The sequence below is a fragment of the Zootoca vivipara genome, chromosome 3 (assembly GCF_963506605.1).
Source record: "Zootoca vivipara chromosome 3, rZooViv1.1, whole genome shotgun sequence".
NCBI classification, from domain to species: Eukaryota; Metazoa; Chordata; class Lepidosauria; order Squamata; family Lacertidae; genus Zootoca; species Zootoca vivipara.
In genome coordinates, this window is record NC_083278.1 from 16830416 (window position 1) to 16855796 (window position 25381).

The 25381-nt window shown below is 47.8% G+C and overlaps 1 protein-coding gene across 2 annotated transcripts; it reads right to left on the reverse strand.

The window, feature by feature from the left end:
- Window positions 1–453: 453 nt before the first annotated feature.
- Window positions 454–22670, reverse strand: OSR1 (odd-skipped related transcription factor 1). 2 transcript variants are annotated; one of them, XM_035110022.2, is made up of 3 exons: window positions 22372–22670; window positions 6314–6994; window positions 454–1609 (listed from the first exon to the last, which is right to left on the reverse strand). In XM_035110022.2, exons 2-3 carry the CDS (start codon window positions 6958–6960, stop codon window positions 1474–1476), a joined length of 783 nt encoding a protein of 260 aa, XP_034965913.2. In that variant the 5' UTR covers window positions 6961–6994; window positions 22372–22670; the 3' UTR covers window positions 454–1473. The 2 variants fall into 2 exon arrangements, with proteins under 2 accessions (XP_034965913.2, XP_060128416.1); XM_060272433.1 differs by lacking the exon at window positions 22372–22670 and adding an exon at window positions 21526–22326.
- Between the last annotated feature and the right edge of the window lie 2711 nt (window positions 22671–25381).

The window sequence follows — 25381 nt, forward strand, 5'->3', positions numbered from 1 at the left end:
CCCCCACCTGCAAGTATTGCAACACCCCATTGCAATACTATAACGCTCCATCTTAATCCTGCAGTACGGATTTTGCAGCCCAATCCTATGCATGTTGGGACCCGATCCTATGCATTTAGTCCCCTGCATTCACTGTCACCTCCAAGTACGCATAGGATCACAGTCTTCGTTAGTTCACTTGCAATACAGACCTTTACATTTCTACTGGGACGTGATTACAGGACTGCTGCCTTTATCTGTTAAAGTTGAGACTGCATTTAAATTAAAAGCTGTGCTTCTCGAAACCAAGGTCATTAACAGATATAGTGCCCACAAAACAATACCAGATAGCAGCCATGTAAGGTCTGGACAGAAATCGAGGGTTTTTCTAAAAGCATTTTTAACAGAGGGAGTGAAAAGGTCACCCAACCACATTTGCCTGTAAAATACCAATTTATTTTAATACTTTAAAAAAAAAAAACACGCACGCACACAAATAAATCCAGTGATAAATGTTCGTTATCAAGAATCAGCATAAAGTGCCAAATAGCAATAACTTTAACCAAAAACATATTGGAATGTCTCATTATTATTCTTATTTACACTGGTAAGGAGGGTGGGAAAAACAACTGGGGATAAAACTCTCAGGCTGAGATTTGTCAAATACCCCCCACCCCACCCCACCCCACCCCATCAATTCCATTCACTCCCCATCCAGACACAAGCTAACTTGAAAGTACTACTAAGACCATACTGGGCAGAGCAGTCACTTTGATTTATTGTTGTCAACTTTTGTCCACTTTCGGTGTTTTTGTGTTTGGCTTTGTTTAAATAAATCCACCAGTTACAAACCACTTCCAAGGCCCTAGACCACAAACAAACAAACAAACAGAAACCCCCGGGGTGTTTGCCACAGCGTGCAGGAAGGAGACCCACTGATGGAAGACTTGGGTGTTAAAAATCTGTAGAGGACACAACAAGATCCATTATATGGGAGGGTCATTTGCTTCCTTTCAAGCACAGAGTTTATCAGCGATCTTCCTTCTCATCTCAGCAGTGCCTAAAAAAATGAAGCCAGTTTCTTTGAACCATCTTCCGGATTCTCTCTTTGCAAGTATGATGAATGATAAGCCTTTTAAACAGTCACACACAAGCATACAGAAAAAAGGATGAAAATTTTAAAAATTAAAGAAAAGCAAAAACTTCAGGAAGCTACTTTGGGTGTTGTTTGCCTCGTAACAATGAAAATTCCTCTCCAATACTTGAGCACCACCTTTTGACGTAAAGTTTAGCAGAGTCGTGCAAGATTTACACTCCTCCGTGTAAGGTTTTTGGGAAGGCTGGCTGCGTTTGTATGCGGAGAGGGGTTGAGTTTTTCTTTTCTTAACAAATTTAAAATTAATAGTGTTCAGTGCTCCACAATGTCTCTGTCAAGAATTTGGTCTAAATTTCGGAATGCCAGGTGCGGGGTGAAGTTCATGGGGGCTAGAAGCTTTAGCATTTCATTTTCGAAGGTTTAAGTTCCTTTACTTGTGTGTGAAGTGTCTTGTGAACAGCTAGAGTCCTGGATTGACAAAATCCTTTCCCACATTCTTGGCACTTAAAGGGCTTTTCTTTAGAGTGGATATATCTGGGGAGAGAAAATAAGAGAGAGAGAGAGAGAGAGAGAGAGAGAGAGAGAGAGAGAGAGAGAGAGAGAGAGAGAGAGAGATATTTTAGATTTGATCAGGTAACCAACGTACATTTCCATCTTAACTTGCTACAATGTACAGGTGGAAGGTCAAAGTTTTGGTGGAAGTTCTCAAAGGGGAACAATGACATGCTGAAGAAAAATCTAATAGCAGGGCATATGGACCTGGAAATTCCGCTTTGAGCCTACTGTGTGCTTCTGTATATCATGGAGAATTCAGTATATCATGGATAAAGGGTAAAGGGGACCCCTGACCATTAGGTCCAGTCGTGACCGACTCTGGGGTTGCGGCGCTCATCTCGCGTTATTGGCCAGCTTCCAGGTCATGTGGCCATCATGACAAACACATCAATATATAGTTGTTCTCCACGTTCAAAGGGAGATGTAGTTGGAGGCATCTTCTCCATTGAACTGAATGGGATCAAACACAACCAGCGCTCCCTTGCCTACAGGAGATACCAATTGGACTGAAATGCTCAGCTTCAATCTAGCGCACAATAAATGCATGCAGCTCCCAATGATTTCAATAGGCTTGAGATGTACATCCTATATTTAACTGAAGTAAGTCCTTTTGTGTTCAGAGGGGCTTACTTTCAGGGAAATGTGTGTCTGGTTAAACCCTTAAAAAAGCACACAATCAATAACTATATTTTGGTTTGTGCCCCTGGAGTTGAAATCCCTGGTTTATACATGGACTATCCAGTTAGCCTTGGATAAAGGGAGATGAACCATGGGAAATCTGTGTTCAGATCTCCAAATACTTTTATTTTTATCTAAAAACAGAGCTCCAGATTTGATCAAAGCAGCAGTGGTGAGAGAAAGGGATTGAAAAGCGCTATTAGCTCTGCAGCAGAAAACATACAGGCATTTACCCCACCCCCACCCCCCCCCACCCCACCCCCGTGTAAAATGAGAACCATCGTAAACTTCCAGTTCACCTTAACTAAATGCATTGTTATAGAGCTTCTGTGGCAGGGCAGTCTATAAATTAAATAAGTAAAGCTTCAATCCTATGGGATCTATTACTGAGTGTTGCAGTTTCTTTTCTTTTCTTTTCTTTAAAGTTCTTCAGAAGTTCACTCATGCTTCCCTGGACAAAATAATTGTCAGCAATAAAACTGGGGTGGGGGGGGGGGACAATTGTTGGAAAAATCCTGAAACACTGAAAGTAGAATGAACATGATGTTTAGGAATGGATATGATGTTTAGGGGGATACGATCCTTTCAGAGGACAGAGGGACTGTCCCATTGAGGAGTCTGCCGTGAATCTAGGTCGGTACCTTGGCACATATTTACACTGCTCATTTAAACTGGCTTGAAACCAGTTTAACTGTCACAGCTTCTTCTAGAGAATTGTAGTTAGCATAATTTGTCAGGGTGATGATCAGGGGTGTTATTAGGGAAGGTCAAAAGCCCCCAGGGCCTGATTCTCTTACCCTGGGGTCCCAGATCTCTTGTTCCTTATTTTACACTTTGCTTCCAGGGCTGTGGCAAACTGCAATTCTGGTGATAGAGCCACTCTATTTGCCCAGAGTACCTCAAAGTACACCTATGCATAGAATTTAGCATACACAAAGTTTTGCTGTCATCTGCCCTGAGAATTTTATGTTGTCAGGGACACCCCTGCAGCTTAGAATTTCTCTGATGTCCCTTTACCGTGTCCATAGTTCCTTGGCTGAGAGACCCAACAGTTTGAAATCAGATTAAATAGGTAGCATAGACATGATTTTATTATAATTAACTGGAAGTGTTGGAATCAGTACCAGCTGGGGACTGGTTTTATTATAAATGAGATTTTTGCTTATTTTTCACCACTCCCTGCTTTGATACAAGTGATGAGCGTGCCAAACCTACATATAATATCTGAATAAATAAGACTATTTGCAGACTAAGATTGCAGTCCTAGTAATCAAGAACTGAGTCTAGCTGGGCATTAGGCTGCTAAAACGTTTTGTGTCTTCAGTGGGTTTCATGTGCACATAATATTCATGAGTTGTCCTAAACAATTCTCACTGTGCAAAAATAGAGGGAAAGGACATTGCAAATACATCACAGAGAGTTCTAAACAAATTAATGCCCTGATCCACAAAGGAGCTATCTAAATCCATCCGTATTTAAGCATCTTGCTTCATTCCTTAATCCTAAATGGGACTAAACTCGCAATCCAGTAAATCCCATTGAACTCAATGGAACGTACTTCCACAAAAATGTGCTCAAGACTGGGCTGAAAAGGACTTCAACTGAAATACTTGGCTTCATCTAGGCTGTGGAAAGAGCTGACTTAAAATCTGAGCGAGCTTGTTATTCATGAAAAGTGTAAATGCACACTCATTTTGTTTCGTATAATTAGTAGATAGAAGGGGTTAGGGCCCTAAGAGAGTAGAAGAGCACATAATGAAAACTAAGGTTCAACCCTCAACATCTGCAGCTGTTAGAAAGATCTTAAGTTGGTGTGCTTGGACAGACCTCTGTCTGAAGCAGTGGAGAGGGCTTCTGCCAACCAAAGTAGGCAATATACTGTGATAGGTAGACCATTGGTCTGACTCGGTACATACAAAGCCCTTCCTAGGTTCATAAGGACCTTTGCCACTGCTATCAACTTCTGTTGGTTTTCCCTTGAATAAGCAGTTATCTGTACATCTATGTGTAGGAAGGCAGCCATTGTCCCTTCTTGAGATTGCCATCCCATGTGGGGAAGAGTAGGGTAGTGCTTGTGGTGGACCTTGCTCCAACCCCACCCTCCATGCATTGGAGAAGATCTGAACCAGGGAGCACGCTGTATGCATGTTGGCTTCTTACAAGGTTTGGAACCCTGATTGCATGGCAAGTCATGTGATAGTCACTAGAGGAGATGACCAAATAAGACTTAAGTCAAGAGCATCAGATATCAGGACCTAGGACCTATCAAGCCCGTTAGCATCTCCATTGGTTCCCCCTACCACACTCTACAGCAGGGATACCCAATGCGGCACCCTCAATATGTTGTTGGACTATACAACTCCTAGCGTTCCTGGTCATTGGCAATGCTGGCTGGTGCTGATGGGAGCTGGAGTCCATGACATCAGAAGGGCATGATGTTGTCTAACCCTGTTCCACATCATTCAATCAGGTATTCAGGTGCAAAAGATCCACGTGTATCAGTGAGGTATGCTTATCTGCATGATCCACTGGTGAATCAGCTCTAGCTTGTCATTTAACAGCCCAATCCGATTCACGTCTGCCCGGAGGTAAATTCCATTGAGTTTAGATGAGGCTTACTCCCAAATTCATAGGATTCATCAGCAGTGCTCACACTTGGGAAGGTAAACAATCATCAAGTATAATTTTGGCAATGAATCCTCTCCTGGTGCTTTCCTTTTCCTCCTGCCCCTGACAGGGTTTCCCTCACCTGGGATCTGATCCAGGAAGTGAAACGTTAGCTGTGCAGGGTGGGGAGCCTCAGGAAGAGGAGTTTAAGGAATGAATGTTTGTTGACCACCATGATATTCTCCATGGGGATTGTGGATGCAACCCCTGGTCATCTGCTCAGAAAACAGCCTTCCAGCCAACATCAATGGTACAACCCTGAGGCAGGTGAACTGTGGTGAAATAATGTTATGCAATTATGAAACCCAAAAAAAACTCAATAAATGCATTTTCTGCATAAGAAAGAGAATATGAGATCCTTCACACAGATCGTTACTCGCTTGGGCATGACAGTAGGAAACAGGACGTAATAATAGAGCAGGTGTTGAGAGCCTCACACTAAGGGGGTGGGGGGCGGTGCTGAATGTGGTCCTCCAGGCCACAAACCCTTTTCCCAGGTCACACCTCTCACTTGCCTCGTTTCATCTCCCAAGTGTTTTCTGCCTGGCTGGAATGTATCATTGAACTCTTGCTTGCCTGGGCGGGAGACAGAGAGAGGTGTGTGTATCTACACTGTTTCTGCCTAACTTTTCCCTGCTGACATGTGGCCCCTGATAGGTTTCCCCAAATGGAATGTGGCCCTCAAGGTGAAAAATAGTTCCCAACCTTGCAGTAGAGGGTGGAATATGTCACATTAAAGATCTGTTACTAAGCTGAAATTTCAGCTAGGAAACATTTATGGATTTTCCAGCTCTACCTGAAGGAGCGTCTCCACCGCCATTGTTCAGCCCAGAAACTGAGGTCCATATCCAAGGGCCTTCTGGTGGTTCCCTCTCTTAGAGAAGTGAAGTCACAAGGAACCAGGCAGAAGGCCTTCTCACCAGTGGTGCCTGTGCTGTGGAACGCCCTCCCATCAAGGAGATAAAGAACTACACAAGTTTTAGAAGGCATCTGAAGGCAGCCCTGTATTGAGAAGTTTATTATTTTTGATGTTTTATTATTTTTATATGTGTTGGAAGCTGCCCAGAGTGGCTAGATGGGCAGGGTATTATTATTATTATTATTATTACTACTATTACTATTACTATTACTATTACTATTACTATCAGAGCAGCAGCAGCAGCATTAGAGTCACAATGGAGAGTCACCATTAAGCATAACCAAGTGTTACCTAAAGTGTAATGGGCATTTTTTACTGAAGTAGCACCTCATCAGTTATAGCTATTAGATGAGACACTGTAATTGTTGGCAATTAAGATGAGCTTCAGGAGAACAGATCCATTAAACGCACAGGCCTACCTGTGATCCCTCAGGTGATCTTGTCTTCTGAAGGCCTTGTGGCAAATGTCACATGTGTACGGCCTTTCGTCCGTGTGGGTTCTTTCGTGGATCAAAAGGTTGTACGACTTGGTGAAGTGCCTGCCGCAGAATTTGCACACAAATTCCTTCTTGGTTTTGGAAGGTAACCTCCCCCGCGTGGGTTTCTTCTCCGGTGAAAGCTTGGTCACCTCGAGCAAGGAGCCCAGGCCTGGAGGGGAGCCTTGGCTATCGATCTGTCCCAGTTTCGAGTGGTCCTCCTGAGTGGCTGCCACAGCGAGATTGGCAAAGTCAAATCGGGGCTTGGCTTTGAGTGGCATATTGGCAGCTTCGTGTTTGGGATGGATGACATGCGGGAAGAGAGGGAAGGCAGGCAGCTGGAATCTGGCGTCCACCAGGCTGGCCATGCCAGGCACTTTGGCAAAGGACGAACGAGGCAAATGCATGGCCGGGTAGCCCAGGGTCCACTGGTGAAGATGAACGGCGTGGAGGGCGCTGAAGCCATAGAGGTTGGGCAGGTGTTCCGAAGGCACGGCGGGCAGGCCATTGAAAGCTTGCAAGAAGGAGTAGTTGGTGAGCTGAAGGGAGGGGTGGATGGGCACCGGGGCTGGCAAAGTCTTGCTACCCATGATAGCACAGAAGCCTGGCAGCAAAGGCAAGAGCCTGTAAGAAAGAGAGAAAGAAGGGAGTGGGGGAAGACATACACACAAATGTGTCCGATTACTGGATGGAACAAATAAAGCTGTGAATCCAAAAGCCCCTTGTTCAAATTTCACCTCTACCATGAAATCACTAGAGGGGGTCATAGACAAGCCTCTCTCTCTCTCTCAGACTCAGCCACCCACCCCCATAGGCAACAACATGGGGTAATAGTAAGGATTCCAAGGATACCAATGGGATAGCCCATAGTCGGTAGAGCATGAGGCTCTAAATCTCAGGGTCGTGGGGGTTCAAGCCCCACGTTGGGCAAAAGATTTCTGAATTGCAAGGGGTTCGACAAGATGCAGGGGTGCCAACTGGAATAAAATATTGGGGGGGCAGGGAAAGCACCATTCTGCATAACTGATCAGTTGGTTAGAGTGAGGTGCTGACAACGCCAAGGTTGCAGGTTTGTTCCCCGTATGGGGTAGATGCATATTCCTGCATTGCAGGGGGTTGGACTAGATGATCCTTAGGGTCCCTTCCGACTCTACAATTCTATTATTCTATGACATGGCACCCTCGCACCATTTGAATGGCAATGCCCATCAACTTTGGGAGGGAAGCCCCCCTCAGATATTTTATGGAGGGGGCCAAAGGGACCTCGGCCCCTAGGAGTTGGTTCCTATGACAAGATGACTCTCAGGGTCCCTTCCAACTTTGCAATCCTATGAATGCATGTGAAGTGCTCTGAACACTTGTAAGTGCTCTACAAGCATTGTGTATTCTTATTTGCCGTTCAAAGGAGTTATTTAAAGGAGTATAAAATGCATGCAAGAATGTTTCCTGTCCCAATTAGAAAGTAAGGATGGGCAGAAACTAAGAGAGGTAGGGAAGAAGTCCTCAACAGTGGGCAATGAACAAGCTGAAATCTTTTGTAGAAACCACTGGTACTCTCAGCTGTGGCTCCAATTCACAAGAAAATGCTGTTTGCTACTAAATGTATTCTGATGGCATCGATCCGACCCTGTGCTATCCACAGGGGAGGGAAAGACAGGAGATTTGGGAAGCAAAGAACTGGTGTGTCCCCCAAATGTTTTTGCCACAGTAATAACTGGAAGGAGTTTCTAGCTTACGTAGAGGAGGAAACACCCCTTCTGGAAGTTGGGGTGGCTAGCTGTGCCCCTGATTTCTTGAGGGTAGAACTTCTGCCACTCTTTAGACACCAAAATTACCTTCCTCTTGTGTAATTTAACAAGAGCCGAGTCTTATACTGAACGTAACTAAAGGACTATGATTTGGGGGGAGAGAGATTGCACGTTCTTTTGTAATTCAATAAAATATTTAATAAAAAATATTTCCCCAAAAAAACACAAGAGCCACTCAGCTTCTCAAGGGACACCATGGATACATAGGCAACATCCCCAAAATGCCTTGTTTCTTGGTCATACCAGGGTTTGATGGAACTGCTTTTTACTTATTGTGTCATCCCCTAAACGGCGCACAGCAACACGCACGTTGTGTTCCCATTGGCCCTAGGACCTTTGGACGCAACCCAATCCTAACAGATCCGCTGCAAACCCGCCAACGCCCCTTTGCCGCGCCCAACAAGGTGAGAGTCCAGTTTGGTTTTGGAGACCAGGCAGCGCGAGGTCCGTGTCGCTGCTGGCGAGAAGACCGGGAAGGGCCTGGAGCTTCGCTCAGGCAGGAAATTGCCCGCTTTGCTCGCGGCTTCTTTGCCCTCTCCTCCGCTCCCCGCTCTGCTTCAACTCTGACCTCCAATTTGCTTCTGAAAGCAGAGTACAAGGATTTAACATAGCTGACTTCAAAGCTCTGCGTCGGGGTCCTCTCCTTCCCTCGCCTTGTCCATTGCAGCTCCGGACTGCCTGCCTGCCCCGCTCTACATCGAGAAAGGGCTTTGCTACAAAACGAGACAAAAATCAGGGGTGCCAATTTGAATAAAATGGGGGGACAACAAGCCCCACCCCGCATAATCGATTACACAGGAGCCAACTGCTAGGGGCCGAGGGGGCTCCGGACCCCCTAATAAAATATTTGAGGGGGCTGGGCCATAGCCAGGATTTATTTTAGGGAGCAGGCATTGTGTTGGGGGGCAGAACCAGGTTATCTGCGATGCGGTTGGTCAGTTAGTTAAGTTTTTTATTTATTTACTTGATTTAGGGGGCAGCTGCACCCCCCTGACCACGCCCTCCCCAAAGCTGATGGTCATTGCCATTTAAATAGTTGCGTGTGCTTTAAATAGTTGTGTGATTGGTTATAGGGGGGTTATCGAGCCCCCCCTGCAGTATTTTATTAAAGATTGCACATCATGCGGTACACGCCATTTGATTTGCAATGCCTATCAACTTGGGGGGCGGACCCCTCAAATATTTTACTGGAGGAGCGAAGATTCCCCCCCCCCCTCGGCCCCTAGGAGTTGGCTCCTATGCACTCCATTCCTTAGGGGTGAACAGGAGCCGTCTAGGCAGGGAATGGGACCGCGCAACCCTAATGCACGCGCAGGAGGAAGTCAGCGCTCCTTGCAGCTACAGTACTTCGATGGGCGCCTCCTTACCTCCTGTTAAGTGTCCATTGGATGGAAGCTGATAGCAATAGTAAATTAAGAACTGTCGCCTTAGAGCAGAACGAGAGGAAATTTAGAGGAGTTTTCTAGGCTGCTGGGCGGCCCTAGGGATCGTTCGAGCCACGTCCACAAAGCAAGAAGAACATCCAGTGCGCCCTTGTGTTTGAGACCTTAGGAGTCAATTCCCCAGCCTCAGGGCTAAGGTTATGGGTGTAGCCAGAATTTTCTTGGGGGGGACAGCCTTTGGTACGGGGGCAGAACCGAGGTCCCTTCGGCCCCCCCCTAAAATATGTGAGGGGGCCGCCCCACCCCCAAGTTGATGGGCATTGCTTTTCAAATAGTGTGCGTGCACCACATCTTGCGATCGATTATTCGGGCAGGACTTACCTGCCCCTCTCCCCCCCCCCCCCCCAACAAAAAATATTCAGGTTAGCACCCCTGATTTCGGATCAGCTATAAAAGCTAGAGTGTGTTTCTGTCAATCCTGGGGGAAGCGGGAGTTTTAAGCCAAGGCTGTACTTTTCAGTCTCATTTCTCCAGCAGGAGGAGATGGGGGATGGGGGGAGAATGACTGTCCTAAAATACGAAATAAAAACTGCAAACGATCGGACTTTTAATGCACGTTGCTGAAATCCAGGACCCAATGGTCACGGATGTGATTGACACACACACACCTGCGGGCTGTCAATCAATAGACGCCCTCGGCCCTCGGATTAAAGTCAGCAGCGTGTTTTGGGATAGGGGCAAAATACTTGGGTAGATTCGGCGACTGAGGTCAGAATTGCACTCGCAGGACAGAAAGCTGCCCTTCGCTTTCAAAGCGAGAGGTTGATTTCGATTTCCATTCGTCAACTAGCGCCTCAGAAGCGTCCTCCGTGCGGCGGAATGGTTAGGTTTGCAAAGGTCGCTGACGGCCTCGGCAAGCTGTCCTTTACCCAGTTATGACGGAGTACAGATGCTTAAGGATCTGGAGCCTGATCCAGGGGAAAAAAACAACCCCTTCCAAAGTCCTGCAGATTTCTGCGAGATTTAAAACATGTGCATTAAGGCTGCAGCCGAAAATGTATTTTGACGATAATTGTGCGGGAGTGCCTGTACTTTCCGTGCTTGGGGAAACAAAACAGCCCCCCAAATATGTTATAATTGCATTTACATGGAACTTGGTTCTTATTTACGATCGTTGCACATCTACGGGTTTAGACCTTGCTACTTATTCTGAGCCCGCAGCAGATCAACGGCTGCTGCAAACCTGCGGCCTTTTACTCCTGAGTAAACATGCTGGGGATCGCGCTGCGCGTACCCACGACGCAGCGCAGAGTTGCAACCAGAGAAAGCATTTGCCTCTGCTTAGCACTCAACGAGTTTCTTTTATAGTTTGCATTTGACGTAACGGTGACGCGTAGCTTTGCCCTGTGACGTCACGCCCATGCCTTGCCACGGGTGCTTGGAAAGCTCTTCCCAAACAAAATAAAAGAAATAGGGGGGGGGGGTTGAAACCTCTCGATCTAAACTTATTGTTGCTAAGTTTGCGCGCGCACCAAACTGCTGCAACAAAGGAGCGAAGCGAAAGCGCAGGGATTGTTCACGAGATGGGATGGATCCGACGCGAAGCCGAGAAGGTTAAAGGGCGACGCGCTGTTTGTCTGGCGGTTCTGCTGTTCACGGATCTTCTCACTAAAGATCTGCCCCGAGTCCACCTTTCACACCACTTTACATAAATCAGCCTTAAGAAAAGGCGGAAGGGGGGGGGGGCGAAGGAAAAAGGAAAGTCTACAGAAATTCCATCGCACTGACCCAGAATAAACGAGTGTGACATTTGGCCAAGATTTGCCTTTTCTAATTGGATAAATTTGGTATACCGGTCGATTAAAACACACACGCTGCAGCCTCCCCACCCCACCCCCTCAGTTAAATTTAACTGTTTAAGGACCAGGCTGCTGTGTTTTTTAAAAAAATGTCTCCCCTCCCTTTTTCCCAAAAAATTATTCGCAGGCACAGCCGCTTATTACCAAGATATATTAATCAAAATCCTTATGTTTAGGCCACTTTTGAAATAGAGTCGGGCAACTGGCACGGTGATGGATCCCGTTCCTTTTCAGGCGAGACGATAATAGCAGGTTCCCTAAGCACCATTTGCAAGGAGGTACATGCCCCGTGAAATCAATAGGACAACTTCTGAACAAGTGCGTTTAGCGTCAGAAATGGCATATTCTTCAAGGAACGAAAATATTGGACCCGTTTGCGTTTTCATTCCTCCTCTTGAGCATGTGAATCTGTGCAGGGTCCAATGGGAAGATTTACTGCGATCGGAAATAGTGCCTCAATATTTTGGTTTACAGACTTATTTTGAAGGCTGGATGGTGGGCGATTCATGGAATGCAGTTTAATTCGGAAGGTGGAGAGAAATCTTCACTACGGCATATCCCCGTATACTTTAAGTCTTGCCATGTGTAAATATTTACAATCCAATTCACATCCCAGTAAAGTCCTTGTATTTTATTTAAACACGTGTATTCATCCTGATCCTTTTACTAAGAATTAAAGCTCCAATCCTAGGACTATGCTCCACTAAAAGCAGTTGGCTTGCTTCAGTATGTGTGTGTGTTTAAGGTACGGATTTCCCAGCATATTATTATTATTATTATTATTATTATTATTAAACTGTCAACGTGCTTAAGCATGCACCCTTCAGTTTTCAAAACTGATTTTTTATTTTTTTTTACAAAAATCGTTTTAAATCCAAGGACTGTGCTTTAACCGGATGAATCTGTTACTCGTAAATCTGGCTCTGTAAGAGAATGTCGCACTGGTGTGTGTGTGTGTGTGTGTGTGTGTGTGTGTGTGTGTGTGTGTAAACAGAGAGAGAGAATGAGAGGAGAGGGAGATAACTTTCAAAGTTTTAAGTCACACGAATCGAATAAGAAGCGGCCTTTCACCGGTTCTCCTGAAAGGAAGAGGGGAGAAAAGAAAAGAAAAAAACCGTGATTCATAATAGCATCCATTGTGCTAATGATTTTGGTCGCTAGAAGCAGTTTAGCTTAAAAACAAAGGGGAGTGGAGAGAGGGAAAGAGAGAGGATTCAGGCTGTTACAAGTTTGCTGGCCTTGGTCCAGATCTGTAAGTTACACTTTTCCTCTGTTACAACCGAGGAAAGAGACAGAGAAGGGGACGAGCAGCTTGGGGGGGGGGGGAGAGAATAAGCGAGTGGCGGGACCCTTTTAGGACATCAAAGCCAACGATTCTCTGGAGGTCTGCAGTGACACTCTCTTGCGCTCTACTTTCCTCCCCACCGCAGAGCCGGTTGATCCTTTTATTTCGGCGTCACCTCCACCTTTCAATTCTGCTTCATGTCAACAGATCTTTATCAGCTCCCCCCCTTCTTCCCCTAAATGAGAAGAGTCTGGGAGTTCTCAACCACCTTTCCCCTGCCCTCGGTGGCAATAAAGCAGAGTCCCGTTTAAAATAATATTTCTTTCTTTAAAAAAAGAAAAATTCAGGAGACACGTCTCGCTGGGTAAATTGAAGCAGCTACTCGGGGACTAACAGCTTTGGGGGGGTGGTTGGTTGTAAGTTTTATGAAATAAATAAACAGCAGGCTAACCAAAAATAAAACCTTCCTTGCTACACCTACACACACACACACACACACACACACACACACACACACGACTGAGGCAGCAATCTCAAACACGCCTAGGAGCAGCAAGTAAGCCCTTTTGGACACAACGAAACTTACTCCGGAGTAAGCGTGCGTACACAGACTCTGCAGTCTGGCAGTTCCATCTACGGCGCTTTGCTTGGAGGGCAAGCATGGGCGTAGCCAGGATTTATCTTAGAGGGGCAGAACTCCAGTTAGTTAAGTATTTTTATTTATGGGGAGGGGCACCTGCCCCCTGCCCCCCCCCCCGGCTAAGGCTCATGGGAACAAGCTCCCCCGGACTCAAGCGAAACTTACTTCCTAGGTAACCTGCCGTATAGGCCCGTGCCCAAATCAGCGAAAAGCATTGCACGCGCCTTAGGCGACTCAACTGAGATTCTTTTAGGACACCAGCTTCTTTTCTGACTAGAATTTCCTTCCAAGGGGGAAGACGGGCCCCACTGATTTCAACGCAGGAGAAAGTCTATGGTCAAACTTCCCTGGACCGACAAACCCACTGGTTCCATCCGAATCATGTTTACAGTTTGATCCCAACGCTGATTTACTCCGTGAAATCCTTCCGTCCTATATCGCTTTCAGTGTGGGATCGCTTGCGATCAGTTTCTGTGCTGCGGACTGAAGTGCTAGACGTGAGCTTCCCCCACCTACAACCTTGTTAGATAAGCGTGCTTAGGATCGCAGTCCCGCAGCGCAATCCAACCAATGCATGTTCACTCAGAATCGATAGTCCCGTTTGCTCTCCGGTAAGTGGGTCTAACATCACCATCTGGTCAAAGGTAAGGAGGCCCCCTTGAGTTCAATGAGGCTTACTCCCAGGCATAGGCATAGCCAGGATTTTTGTGGGGGGGGGGGCAGCCAGGACCCATGGGATTGGTCAGTGAGTTGTTTTACTTTATCTGAGGGGGCAGCTGCCCCCTGCCACGCAGGGGGTATAGGATTGAAGCCGAATCCTGCCGTCCGAAGTGTTGCATTCTACCAAGTCTTACTCAGAGCAGACCCTCTGAAATTAATGAAGACCGGTAATTTAGATCTTAGTAAAACTCAGTTGACCCCCAGGGGTGCCAACGAATAAAACATTGGGGTAAGCCCCTCCCCGCATAATCGATCGCATGATGCAGTGCACATTTGAATGGCAATGCCCGTCAGCTGGGGGGGGGGGTGTCCCTCGAATATTTTATTGGGGAAGCCAAAAACCCCTCGGCCCCTAGGAGTTTTCTCCTTTGTTGACCACCGGGCCTGAGTTTCTCCTTACAACCCAATTCCAACTGGGACCTTAAGCAGGGTTACTTGGAAGTAAGTCATTTGAATTAAATTTAGTTATTAAAACACACACACACCCCAATAAGTATATAACAGGTTGCAAACCAAGCTAGACCCATGCAGGCTTTGTCTCAAAGGACTTGCTTCCAAACGGATGTCACCACCGGGATGCGAAAGGAAGCCCACTTGAATCTACAGAGGAGGAGTGTAAATCTTACCCTATAAATTCGAGCTGTAAGTCCACCCGAATCTTGATCCTCGCAATAGCAACCAAATCACTTCTCTTCCAATGGAACTTCGCCCGCCAAGGTAAGAAAGGTTTGTCTACATTCGGAGTTTAGCCCGGATCTAGTCCAAGTGGAACCTGATTTAAGCAGCAGCTGTTGCGCAACATCTGCGCTGCAACCCTGTGGAAATGCGGAGTTTCCTTTCTTGCCCCTCCCCAAGCCCCCTTCAGCCGTTGCTTTCTGTCCGCCTCATGCTTTTGAGGAAGGAGGAAGATCCCTGGTGTAACTTAGCAAGGGGGTACCTGTTTTAGAGGAGCTCCCTTTTGTAAATCAAGTCACTCTCCGGCTTTAAAAATAAAATAAAATTGCGAGGAAGTTTGGGAGGGGGGAACTGAGAAGAACTCTGGTGCAGAAAGATGCCCCCTTTACTCCGTAAGACATAACCCTCTTTCCCCTTCCAGAGAGCCGACGGATGCAAAGGCATGCTCGAACGACTAGAAACTGCTTCACAGACTCGTAGAGTCGGAAGGGATCCCAGAGGGTCATCTAGCCCAACCCTCTCCCTCCAATGCAGGAATATTTTGCCCAAGGTGGGGCTAGAACCCACGACCCAAGATTAAGAGTCTCATGCTCTACCGACTGAGCGATCCCATTTGTTTCATTTATTTAATGAAAATGTAATTGCGATGCATTTGCCCATTGGCATCACTTTGATCTGGAACTGCCTGTATTTGGGAGACGAGAGGCCATCTCTCTTTGACTCAGTGCCCTAGTCCTCACACGGTAGGAGATAGATAGATACCTTCTCTCCTCCTGTGGGGCTGGGAGTTGAGCTAGCAGGCCTGGCAGCTTTGTTTCTTCACCCCACCACCCTTAGTGCTGTAACTTGGTTGCTTTGGGCTAGAACTTCCACCTTCCGCAGCTAGCAGAGGTGTTCTGCCTGAGGCAGGTGGGAGCTAACTCTCACCCAGGTTGGCGAAGCTGCCCTTGAGTCTCCATACGGTTTGCAGGTGATCAGACGTAACACTAGTCTGGAACGTTGTTTGCCTGGGACTTTATTTTAGGCTTCAGCAAACAGAAAAAAAGATGGCAAATGTTCTAAAAAAGAAGGGACAGGCATAGGCGTTTTTCTGGCATTGCAGGGCCGGCTTCAGCAGCAATTGAATTAGAATATGATGATGATGATGATGATGATGATGATGATAAGTCCAAAACGGTCTTCACCACCGAAATATGGCTCTATTTGTGGCTTGCCAGTCCACGATTCTTACTTAGTGCGCTACTCCCGGGCAACTCCGATCCTATGGTGCATGCTGACTCCGAAGCTATGTTCAGCCATAGCCTTACCGTCCTATCAAGAGGTGTTCAAAATCAGGCCCTATGTTTGCATCTTAAAGGCTGCCCATGCTAACTCCACTTACCTGGGAGTAAGCCCCGCTGAATTCAAAAGGAGTTACTTCTTCGCTAGGACCGCAAGGCGCCAGTAACATCCTTTATGAGTTAAGATAAGATAGACTGCAACAGGCAATGGAGCGTTACTCGTTGGAGGCAATAAGCTCGCTTACTTTCAAAGCAAACCGTCTCTTGAAATCAGAGGTCTTGTCAAAGAAGGAAAGCCTAGCAGAAAGAGAGTTTCAAGGTGGCTAGGAGTTCAAGTGGCCATAAGTTCCGCCGACATCCATGAAAGGCCTTTCCAAACTCACTCTATCCATATAGAATTGTAGAGCTGGAAGGGGTTCTGGGGGTCATCTAGTCCAACCCCCTGCAGTGCAGGAATCTCAGCACGCCGTGTCCTCCACTCCAACTATACTCTGCTCAACTGATTTACGCACTGAGATCAGTTCACACCCCAGGAAGACTTTGGCCTTTGGGAATTGCCAATCCATTTCAGCCTAAAGCACTATGGATTGGAAATAGCAGGGCTAATGGAAATCGCATTTTTTTAAGCTTCCTCGCGGGGGCGAGGAAGTCTCTCCCCGAGGGCGAAAACCTCGCGCTGCCATTCTTGTCTCAGGACTGCAGTGAAACTCTCCCCTTAATTTTATGGTCATCTTGTGGTTAGTTTGTTTTTTTAATTCAGTTTAAGCCTGAATTATCCACGTGCCTGGCGTATCTTTTTTTTCCCAACGGCAGGGGGGGATTTGCAAATCAAAAACTCGACTCATAAATAACATATTGGGCTCTTTTGCCCCCCTCCCCCCAATTTGTTCCACATGTAGAAATGGCCGAGGTAAATTAAGTTGCTGGCTTTTCAAATGATAAATTCTAAGCAGTCAAAACTCGCGCTCGCCTCTCCATTCGCAATGCCACAGGCGTCGCGAGCAAACCCCACTGTTAGCCCAGCTATAGGATTTCAACGCGTTTGGAGTGGACAGAACTCTATGGAGGTGCTGCGTCTGGTTGTGCGCGCGGGGGAGTTAATCTATTTATGCTTACTATTTTGTTTTGTTTTGACCATTTGACACGAAGCGAAAAATGAAAAGCTCCTCCCGCCCCAGGTCCTCGTCTAGGCCCTTGATGCCGAGCCAAAGCTATAACCACTTGCATTTCATCTTAATGGGATCTAGCTCTGGGTAGCTATGTCTAGGATAAAGGTAAAGGTACCCCTGACCATTGGGTCCAGTCGTGACCGACTCTGGGGTTGCGCGCTCATCTCGCATTATTGGCCGAGGGAGCCGGCGTACAGCTTCCAGGTCATGTGGCCAGCATGACAAAGCCACTTCTGGCAAACCAGAGCAGCACATGGAAACGCCGTTTACCTTCCCGCTGCAGCGGTTCCTATTTATCTACTTGCATTTTTACGTGCTTTCGAACTGCTAGGTTGGCAGGAGCTGGGACCAAGCAACGGGAGCTCACCCCGTCACAGGGATTCGAACCGCCGACCTTCTGATCAGCAAGCCCTAGGCTCAGTGGTTTAACCACAGCGCCACCTGGGTCCCTTATGTCTAGGATAGCAATGCCTTAAATAATGAATGCAACCTTATTAAAAAAAACAAGCACAAACACTTGGGAGCACCGCTATTCATCCAAAACACAGGACTGTCTCTATTAAATGTCTATAGATTTTTGTATTTCATTTTATAAAGGATTGGGTTCGTTTTATTAACAAACACGGTTGGTATGAGAAACCTTCGTATTTCCTCCTGCCCCCTTGCATTCCGTTTGTAAGATCCTCGGGGCGTAGTGCGCCTTTCGATTATGTCACCTACGAAAAACGCTCACCGCGACCGCGCTACATTAAAAAAACAAAAAAGAAAGTCGTTTCAGACGAACACGTGAAGGAGATCCCACGGATTTCCTTCCCGAAGCCAGGGTGCCTGGAACAGCAACCCGGCCAGAACTAGAAAAGAAATCGTCTCCCCAAACCCCCGAAGCTGGAGGGACACTGCTTGCTCGCTCGTTCGTTCGTTCTCTCTCTCCACCCCTCCATTGCTGCGAGCAGCGCAGGAGGAAATCGAGCGTGGCCTCTACCTGTGTTGAGGAAACAAAACAGGAAAGGGGAATTGGCGTGGCCGGCGGGCGGGCGACTCTCCTGGCTCCAGCCGCGCGGAGCATTCCGCTTTCTGCAAAGGGTGCGACGGGATCTCCTCAAACGGAGTTATGTACGGCTCTAATTGAGCGTGAACGAGTTAATTGCGTCCCTTAATGAGCGCTGGAAGGATTCCAGCGGCCTCTGCGCCTTTGCCTGGCGGAGCCGAGCTAAACAGGCTTCGTTAATTTCTTGCTTTCCTTTTTTTAAAAAACACACACCAATAATCACGTTTTTATCGTGCAATCGGTGCTGACAAGCCCCGCGGACGCCCTCGCACTTGTTTGCTCACACACCAGAAATCAACCCCTTCCCCTCTCCTCCCCCCCCCCAACACCTCCGCTTTGAATACTACAGATCGCTAGGATCAAGTGTTCACAACAGCCGTTTGAAATCGCTCCTACTGTCAAGCGGCGGTAGTTATGAGCTGCTAAACAATTCTGGGACAGTGGTCTCTCTCTCACACACACTCTCACTCTCTCTCTCTCACACACCCCTCCTACACAGAGGAAATAATGGGGCGCTAAAATCTTAAAAGGTATCCTTGTGGCTAATGGAGAGAGGAAAGCAAAAGAGCAAACAAACAAACTGCTTTTCATGTCCCCAGATTCTGGGAATCCAAACTAAATAAACAGCTCGAGCCTAAGGCTTTGCAAGCAAGGCGAATCTAGATTTATGGGACGTAGTTCTATACAGATGTCCTTAGAAATTGGAGGTGCCCCCAGCGTCACTTGGTGAAAATGTCAGCCTGCGCGTTTAGGAGGCCTTCAAGATATTACTGACCGAAGCAGCATAACCAGACTGATGCCAAGGGACTTTTGAACCCACAAATTAAGTGGCGGTGTCCTTGGAGGCAAGAGGGATCTTCTCACCTGACGCTAAAAAGTGCCGCTCTCCCTCTGTTTCGCCCGCTTGTGTGAATGGGGATGCAGGATAGAAAAGGAGAGGCCATTTTTTGAGGGTTTGGTGGCTTATTTTGCGTGGTTACTCTGTTGAAGGGATGGAGCTATATGGATAATAATGATGACCATCATTTTTACTCCGCGGGATCGTTATCTATTTGAGCCACCTCTGTCCCTCTCTTCGACATCCCATGATCGTGTTTGGGCGCAGTGCATAGCTTACAAGACAAAAAATAAAGAAAAAGAAAAAAGCGCAAGTCAGTCCTAAATTACTGTGCCAGTAGCATTACCACACTGGGGGATCTGGTGTGGGGAATGAAAAGGAAGACCAGGAATTAGAGGCTGCCATCCTAAACACAGCTGGATTTACTTCTGAGTAAACGTGGTTAGGATCGGGCTGCTGATGTCATGCATGGGAAATCACTTTCCCCCGCCCATCACCACCATAACCCCTGACCTAAACCACATGACTTTGCAGCAACTTCCATTGGAGGAATATAACGCACTGTGGATTGCTCATGTTTACGCAGAGAGAAGCCCCATCAATATTAAACGGGATTCACCCTGGAGTAAACGCGCCTCGCAACCCCGATGGTCCGCTAAACTGTAATCCAAAATCCTACAAAATAGAAAGTATCCCGTTCTGGACGGCGCTTCTGCTAATTGCAATAAGGAACCGCATTCTAGGACACCTAATGGCGACTGATAAAATAATAATAATAGTAGTAGTAATAATAGCTGATTGAGGAAATAAATAATGGCTGGGGGCAGGGAAGCAGAAAGAATGCCAAAGTCTTTCAAGAGCCTTCGCTTTTCTCGATCCAAAATATACATTGTTCCTGGATAACGCCTGAGGCTGAAGATACTGACTTTCTCTCCCTAGATCACATTACTTGGAAGCTGAGCGCCACTGGAAGTGGATCCCGCTGACTCGAAATAATCATTTCAGGTCATCGAGATGGAAACGAATCTATATAGTTTTCGGACATCTACCACTTCTGCCTCTCTCCCCACCCCCCACACTAATTCTGAAAAGAGATTGAATTATTCCCACAAAGGAAGCTACTTCCCTCTCCAAAACAAAACGAAAACAAAAACCCCTGCACCTCTTTGAACATGCAGACAGACATAGACGGGCGCTTTCGGTGGCAACCTTGCGCAAAGAGAGATCTGTCTGTGGTTCGATCTAAATCAGCCCGTTCGCTCGAGGTACTTCTGTTTATTTAACCGGCTGACATTCACAACAGAAGAGTATTTCGGATTAGATCGGCTCTCCTACATCTGGCAGTGAAAACTGATATGAAAAACACGTAAACCCGAAGAGCTGCTGAAAAACTCCTGCAGGCCTGGCGGCCCCGGGTGAATAACGCAGGCAGCCATCTCTTGCGTAGCAGCAAGAGCAACACCCGAAATTTCTATCCGTTTACGATTCGCCGCTACTGGTTAAATAAACTGGAAAGGAAGAGAGCTGCATTCGAAATGAATGGGAGTTTCTTTCCCTTCAAGAGGGTTAGGATGAAACGCCTTTAAAACGGAAAGGTTAGGAAGTTTTCAAGGCAGGTAAGGTGTGCATCGGTGTGAGAGACAGGCCCACAGGGCAATACTTCAAGAGACAGACCTGATCTGAGATGGATCAGAAGAGAACCCAGTGAAACCGAAACTTCTTGCCTCGCTATACCCCGAACATTTACACACGCATTTGTCCAGTAGATTGCGAGGTCCGCCATTCCATTTAAAAGTTCATCCTTGCACGCCCTTTCAAGGTTGAGCCTTGCTTGGAAGTAAACTCCGCTCAAATTGGCGGGGATCGAGCGCGATTCTGAAATCGCAACTCCACGCGAACTTACTTTAAGGTGATCTCGTGGAGAATTTTCAAGTAAGGGTGCAACCCTGTGCACATTCTCCGAAGGACTCAACACTTCCCAGTTAAATATGCCCAGGGCCAGACTACATACCTGCTGCAGAGACATCGCCCTAAATTCCAGCAATGCCAACGAGTTGTGGCTGTGGTTTTACATAGCAAGCAAAGCGAGAGATATAGAAATTCTCCCTTGTACTATACTGTACTGGGGCTCAGAAATATTTGTGCACTCTCACATGTATATAAACACCAGTCCTAAATTCCTTTTGGAAGCATGCCCCTTTGATTTCGGCTGAACTTGTTTCCAAATATGCTATCTGCTTAGGACCCAACCGTTTCCCCCTCCACCTATGCGCAGGTAAGTGGGTACTGTACATTCTATATTCACGCCTAGAGACGATGGTTTGTTGTTGTTGTTGTTTTACTATAGTCCTCAGTGGGCTATGAATAGCAGGCGCGAGCGAGTGAGCGCGCAAACACACGCACAAAATCGTACCCACCCACGCATAATTACGCTTGGTAGCAAAAACATACCGGTCTCTGGTGCGCGTGGAACTGCCAGGGTTTAGTAAAATCAGCAGCCCGACCCTTAAGCGCATTGGCACTGCGATCCTAGAAACAGATCTGGAAGGACGAATTCCCGACCTGCCTTCTGAGGAAACACGTTAAGGATCGGGGTCTTAAAAAACAAAACAAAAAGTGTGCCAGGCTCAGCAGACATCCTGGGAAGTTCCTCCTGAAACCAACGGGAGGAACTTCTGATAATGTAGCGCGTTTCGGATGAGGACGGGGGCTCGGATCGCCCCTTGACCCTTGTCTGAGCGCCTAACTCGGATAACAAGCCCGATCGCCTAGGCGGGACTCGCTTGCACTTAATCCACATGTTTAGGATCGCATCCTGGTGACATCCGTCTCCCCGTGGGACTTTTAGTGCCCAGTTCGCCCTAGACCCGTGGATACTTCAGGAACAAACTCCTATCTCTGAACGCAACGAGGCTAACTTCCCGCCAGGTTTAGGATTGCAGCCTTGTGGGGTTAGAGAGGACCAATTCCGCCATGGGGAAGAAGGGGCATAGGAACTGCAGGGTGGGCTGCTAACTGCTGGGACGCCTGCCTTAGTCGGACCGCTTAACAGCTGGCGCCGAAGTAGGAGATCGTGCTCTGCGTCTGCAAAAAGATCCCAGCATCTTGATAGCTACCGGTAAGAGTTTATCTGGGGGGCGGAACCAGACGGCCTAGCTGAACTCCGCGAACTTCACAACAGGACCTGAATCTCGTGAAGCTACCGGAGAATGAGGGCACGGGACACCCAGCCAGAGAAGAGGGTTTTTTTTTGGGGGGGGGTGAGGGTGGAAGTGCCATGCAAATCTAAATATTTACCTTATCCCGATCTCCGCTCCACCGCCGGCGGATGGTTCAAGATCTTCCGTGGGCGAAACTGCACAGCTTCAAAGTTGGGCAAAGTGGTGTTGCCCGCGCCGCGCCGGGCCGGGCCCTCGGCTCGCTTGCTCTCCCGCTGGCCCGCGGCAGATCCGGTGGAAGGGGCGGAGAGGCGGGCGAACTAGCGAAGGAGCGCACCAGGTGGCGGAGAGCCTCTCCGCACCGCGCTCTTTCTTTCGGCTGGCTTGGAAGGGCTGCAGGCAAAAGCGCCTTGGAGCAAGGCGAGCGCCGACTGAGCGGATCCCTTCCCTCGGCCGCCTCCTTATTTCAACCCCCTCTCTCCCGCCCCCCCTCGCCTTCCCCACCCCTGGGCATGCGCACTGGAAGGGGGGGAAAGTTTCTAACTGGGAAGCTCTTACTTCGGCCGCTCGGCTCCCGGATACGGAGCAACCAAAGCGCTCCGCCTTCGCTCCAGTGGCATCCCTCGCTGCCCCCACACCACGCTCGCACCTCGAACAAGCCTTGGCAGAGAGTCAAGAGGAGCCCCGGGGCAGCCGAGTCTGGGAGGCAACTAGGGCGCTAAGCTTTTAAGCGATCTCCCGGGAATGGAGAGAGGGGTCTCTTCCATCTCCCATCTTAGGCTCAGAGCTTTGGCGGCGCTTTCTCCAACGGATCGCGGCTGCGCTCAAGCTTAGCAGGATCCACTCCTTGGGTGGGTAGGGGAAAACACCAGAGATTCCGTGCTTCTGTGTTCTTGATTTGAACCGGACAACTTTAGAGTAAACTGGATATGTGTGGTAGCTATCCAGTCTCCGCTCCAGAAATCGACTGATGCTTGTGGAGTAATTAAGCTTTTTTAAAAAACAACAACAACAAACAAACCCTCCCACTTACAGATCTCCCGTGGAACCCGGTGGATCCACATCTCCTAGAATGTTATCCCTAGTAGCCCCGGATCCTAGCTGGCATTCAGGACCCATCCCTTCCTTTTCCACGCAGATCCCATTCCAGGGGGCATCTTCCCATTCCCATTCCACCCCATAATAATAACCCCCACCTTCGGAGCTCATTTTGATCAGGAGTTGATCCTGGATCGCCGACCTGCATCCTCTGGTCTTGGTGGGCACGACAGATCCCTGCCTCTCTGAGTAGAATCAATAGATTTCAAGCCCGGTTCAGAGAACTGAGTATCCTGTGAATCAAGCTACACACCTCGGATTCCTAAAACGGTGATTTGGGCTTCAATCCAGGCTCGCAAAGGCTTCAGGCGATCCAGGCGAAGCCCAGCAGCCGGGCGTGGGGAGGTGGGGAACGGTGAACCTCCTCCCAGCGCTCCCGGTTTTCGCCTCGATTTAGCTCGGCGTCTGCAGATGGGAAAACGGCCTTTCCGAACAAGGTAGCGTCTCTCACCTAATAGGGAGGTGAAGACAGATCCGTCCCGATAAGACCAGATGGGGTTTCAGCCCCAGCAGATCCTGCTTAGTGTCATCTAGTGCCTGCCACCGTTTGAGAACCGCTTCAATTTGCCCATTTTACAAGCGGGAGCGCTGGGGTGATTCCAAAGGCGCCGACGGGGTCAGAGGAACAGAAGCGAGACGCGAGGACTGGAAGAATTGCGCGGCTGCTCCTTGTTGCGCAGTGGCAGGAGCGCACCTTAATCGAAGCGCTCAGCGAGCCAGCTGATGTCCCGGTCCACTTGCCCTCTTAACTTGGCAATCAGTTCCCAAGGAGCAAACTGAGGCTTTCTTTCTTCCGAGCTGGGGCTCCCGGCTGTTCCTTCGAGGCAAGAGCCGCTTAATTCCGCGGCACTTACTTCCAGAAAAGCAGGCACAGAATCGGGCTCTTCGCTTCTGTTGAGCGAGAAGGTTAGCGGATCATTTCCGTAGGAAGGGGGTAAGAAAATCAAACAAACGAACCTCGACGGGAACCAACAGCGGCTGGAGGAGACACAAAAGCTCTCCGAGAACAGCTAGTGATCGTCGGAACGCATCTGCGGTTCCCCTGACTTCGGCAAAGCTAAAATCAAAGCAGCAGCCCAAACGCTTCTTCTTCACAACAAGCAACATGGCCCGCTGTTAGTAGCTGTCATTGGTGGTGGTGGGTCTTTAATCTTTCGACACGTTTGCATAGATTTGGGTCACGATCCGGTTCGAAGCATCGCCACGATTTCGGCAAGGGAGCGCGAAAGCGCGCGCTTTGAAGTTCCCATATACAGAATTGGATCGTGCTCTGCGCTCGCAGTGCAAGGCTTTTTTCCCTCCCTATTTTCCCTCCCACTTTAAAATAAACATGGAATTTGAAAAACCCTTGAACTCTGCACCTGGTCAAAAAAAGTAAAATTGAATTAAACAATTATTTATTTAAAATTTTTAAGGAAGCTTAACCACAAGCAATGTGACGTTCCTCTCACCTGCTGACCTCTGGGTGTCCCTCGCTTTCTTCCTTTGCTCTTCCAAACACACTAAACACACCAAACACACGCGTTTTATTTCAACCAAATAATCCTGTACAACAAAAAACACCTTAGATCCATGGGTGCTGTCTAATTCCTTCCTGCCTTTGATTTATAGCGTGATCCCACAATCTAGTGAAAATAAAAGAACGCTGACATTATGTGTCATTAAGCTAATATTTGGAGTGATTTACTCCCCGGGAAGTCTGAAATCCCGAGCAGACACCCCGACCCTCTAAAAAGTTTTACTTGGAAAGAAGCTGTTATCTTCTTAGTAAGCGCGTTTAAGACTACTTGCAAGTCAATGCCACCGAAAGGTCTACTCAGAAGTAAGTCCTACTGCATTCAATGGGGCTTACCCCCAGATAAGCGGGGTTCGTATCCATCATGTGGAAACAATGGGGTTTACTTCCGAGTCGAAAAGTATATAATTGGAAGATATATGGGGTAGACCCCATTGAAGAGAAGGGGATTTATTTTTGCGTAAACGTGCCTAGGTTAGCGCTGTTACCTGAATGCGTTTAGGACTGGAGGTGTGTTTGAACTTAAGTGGATAGA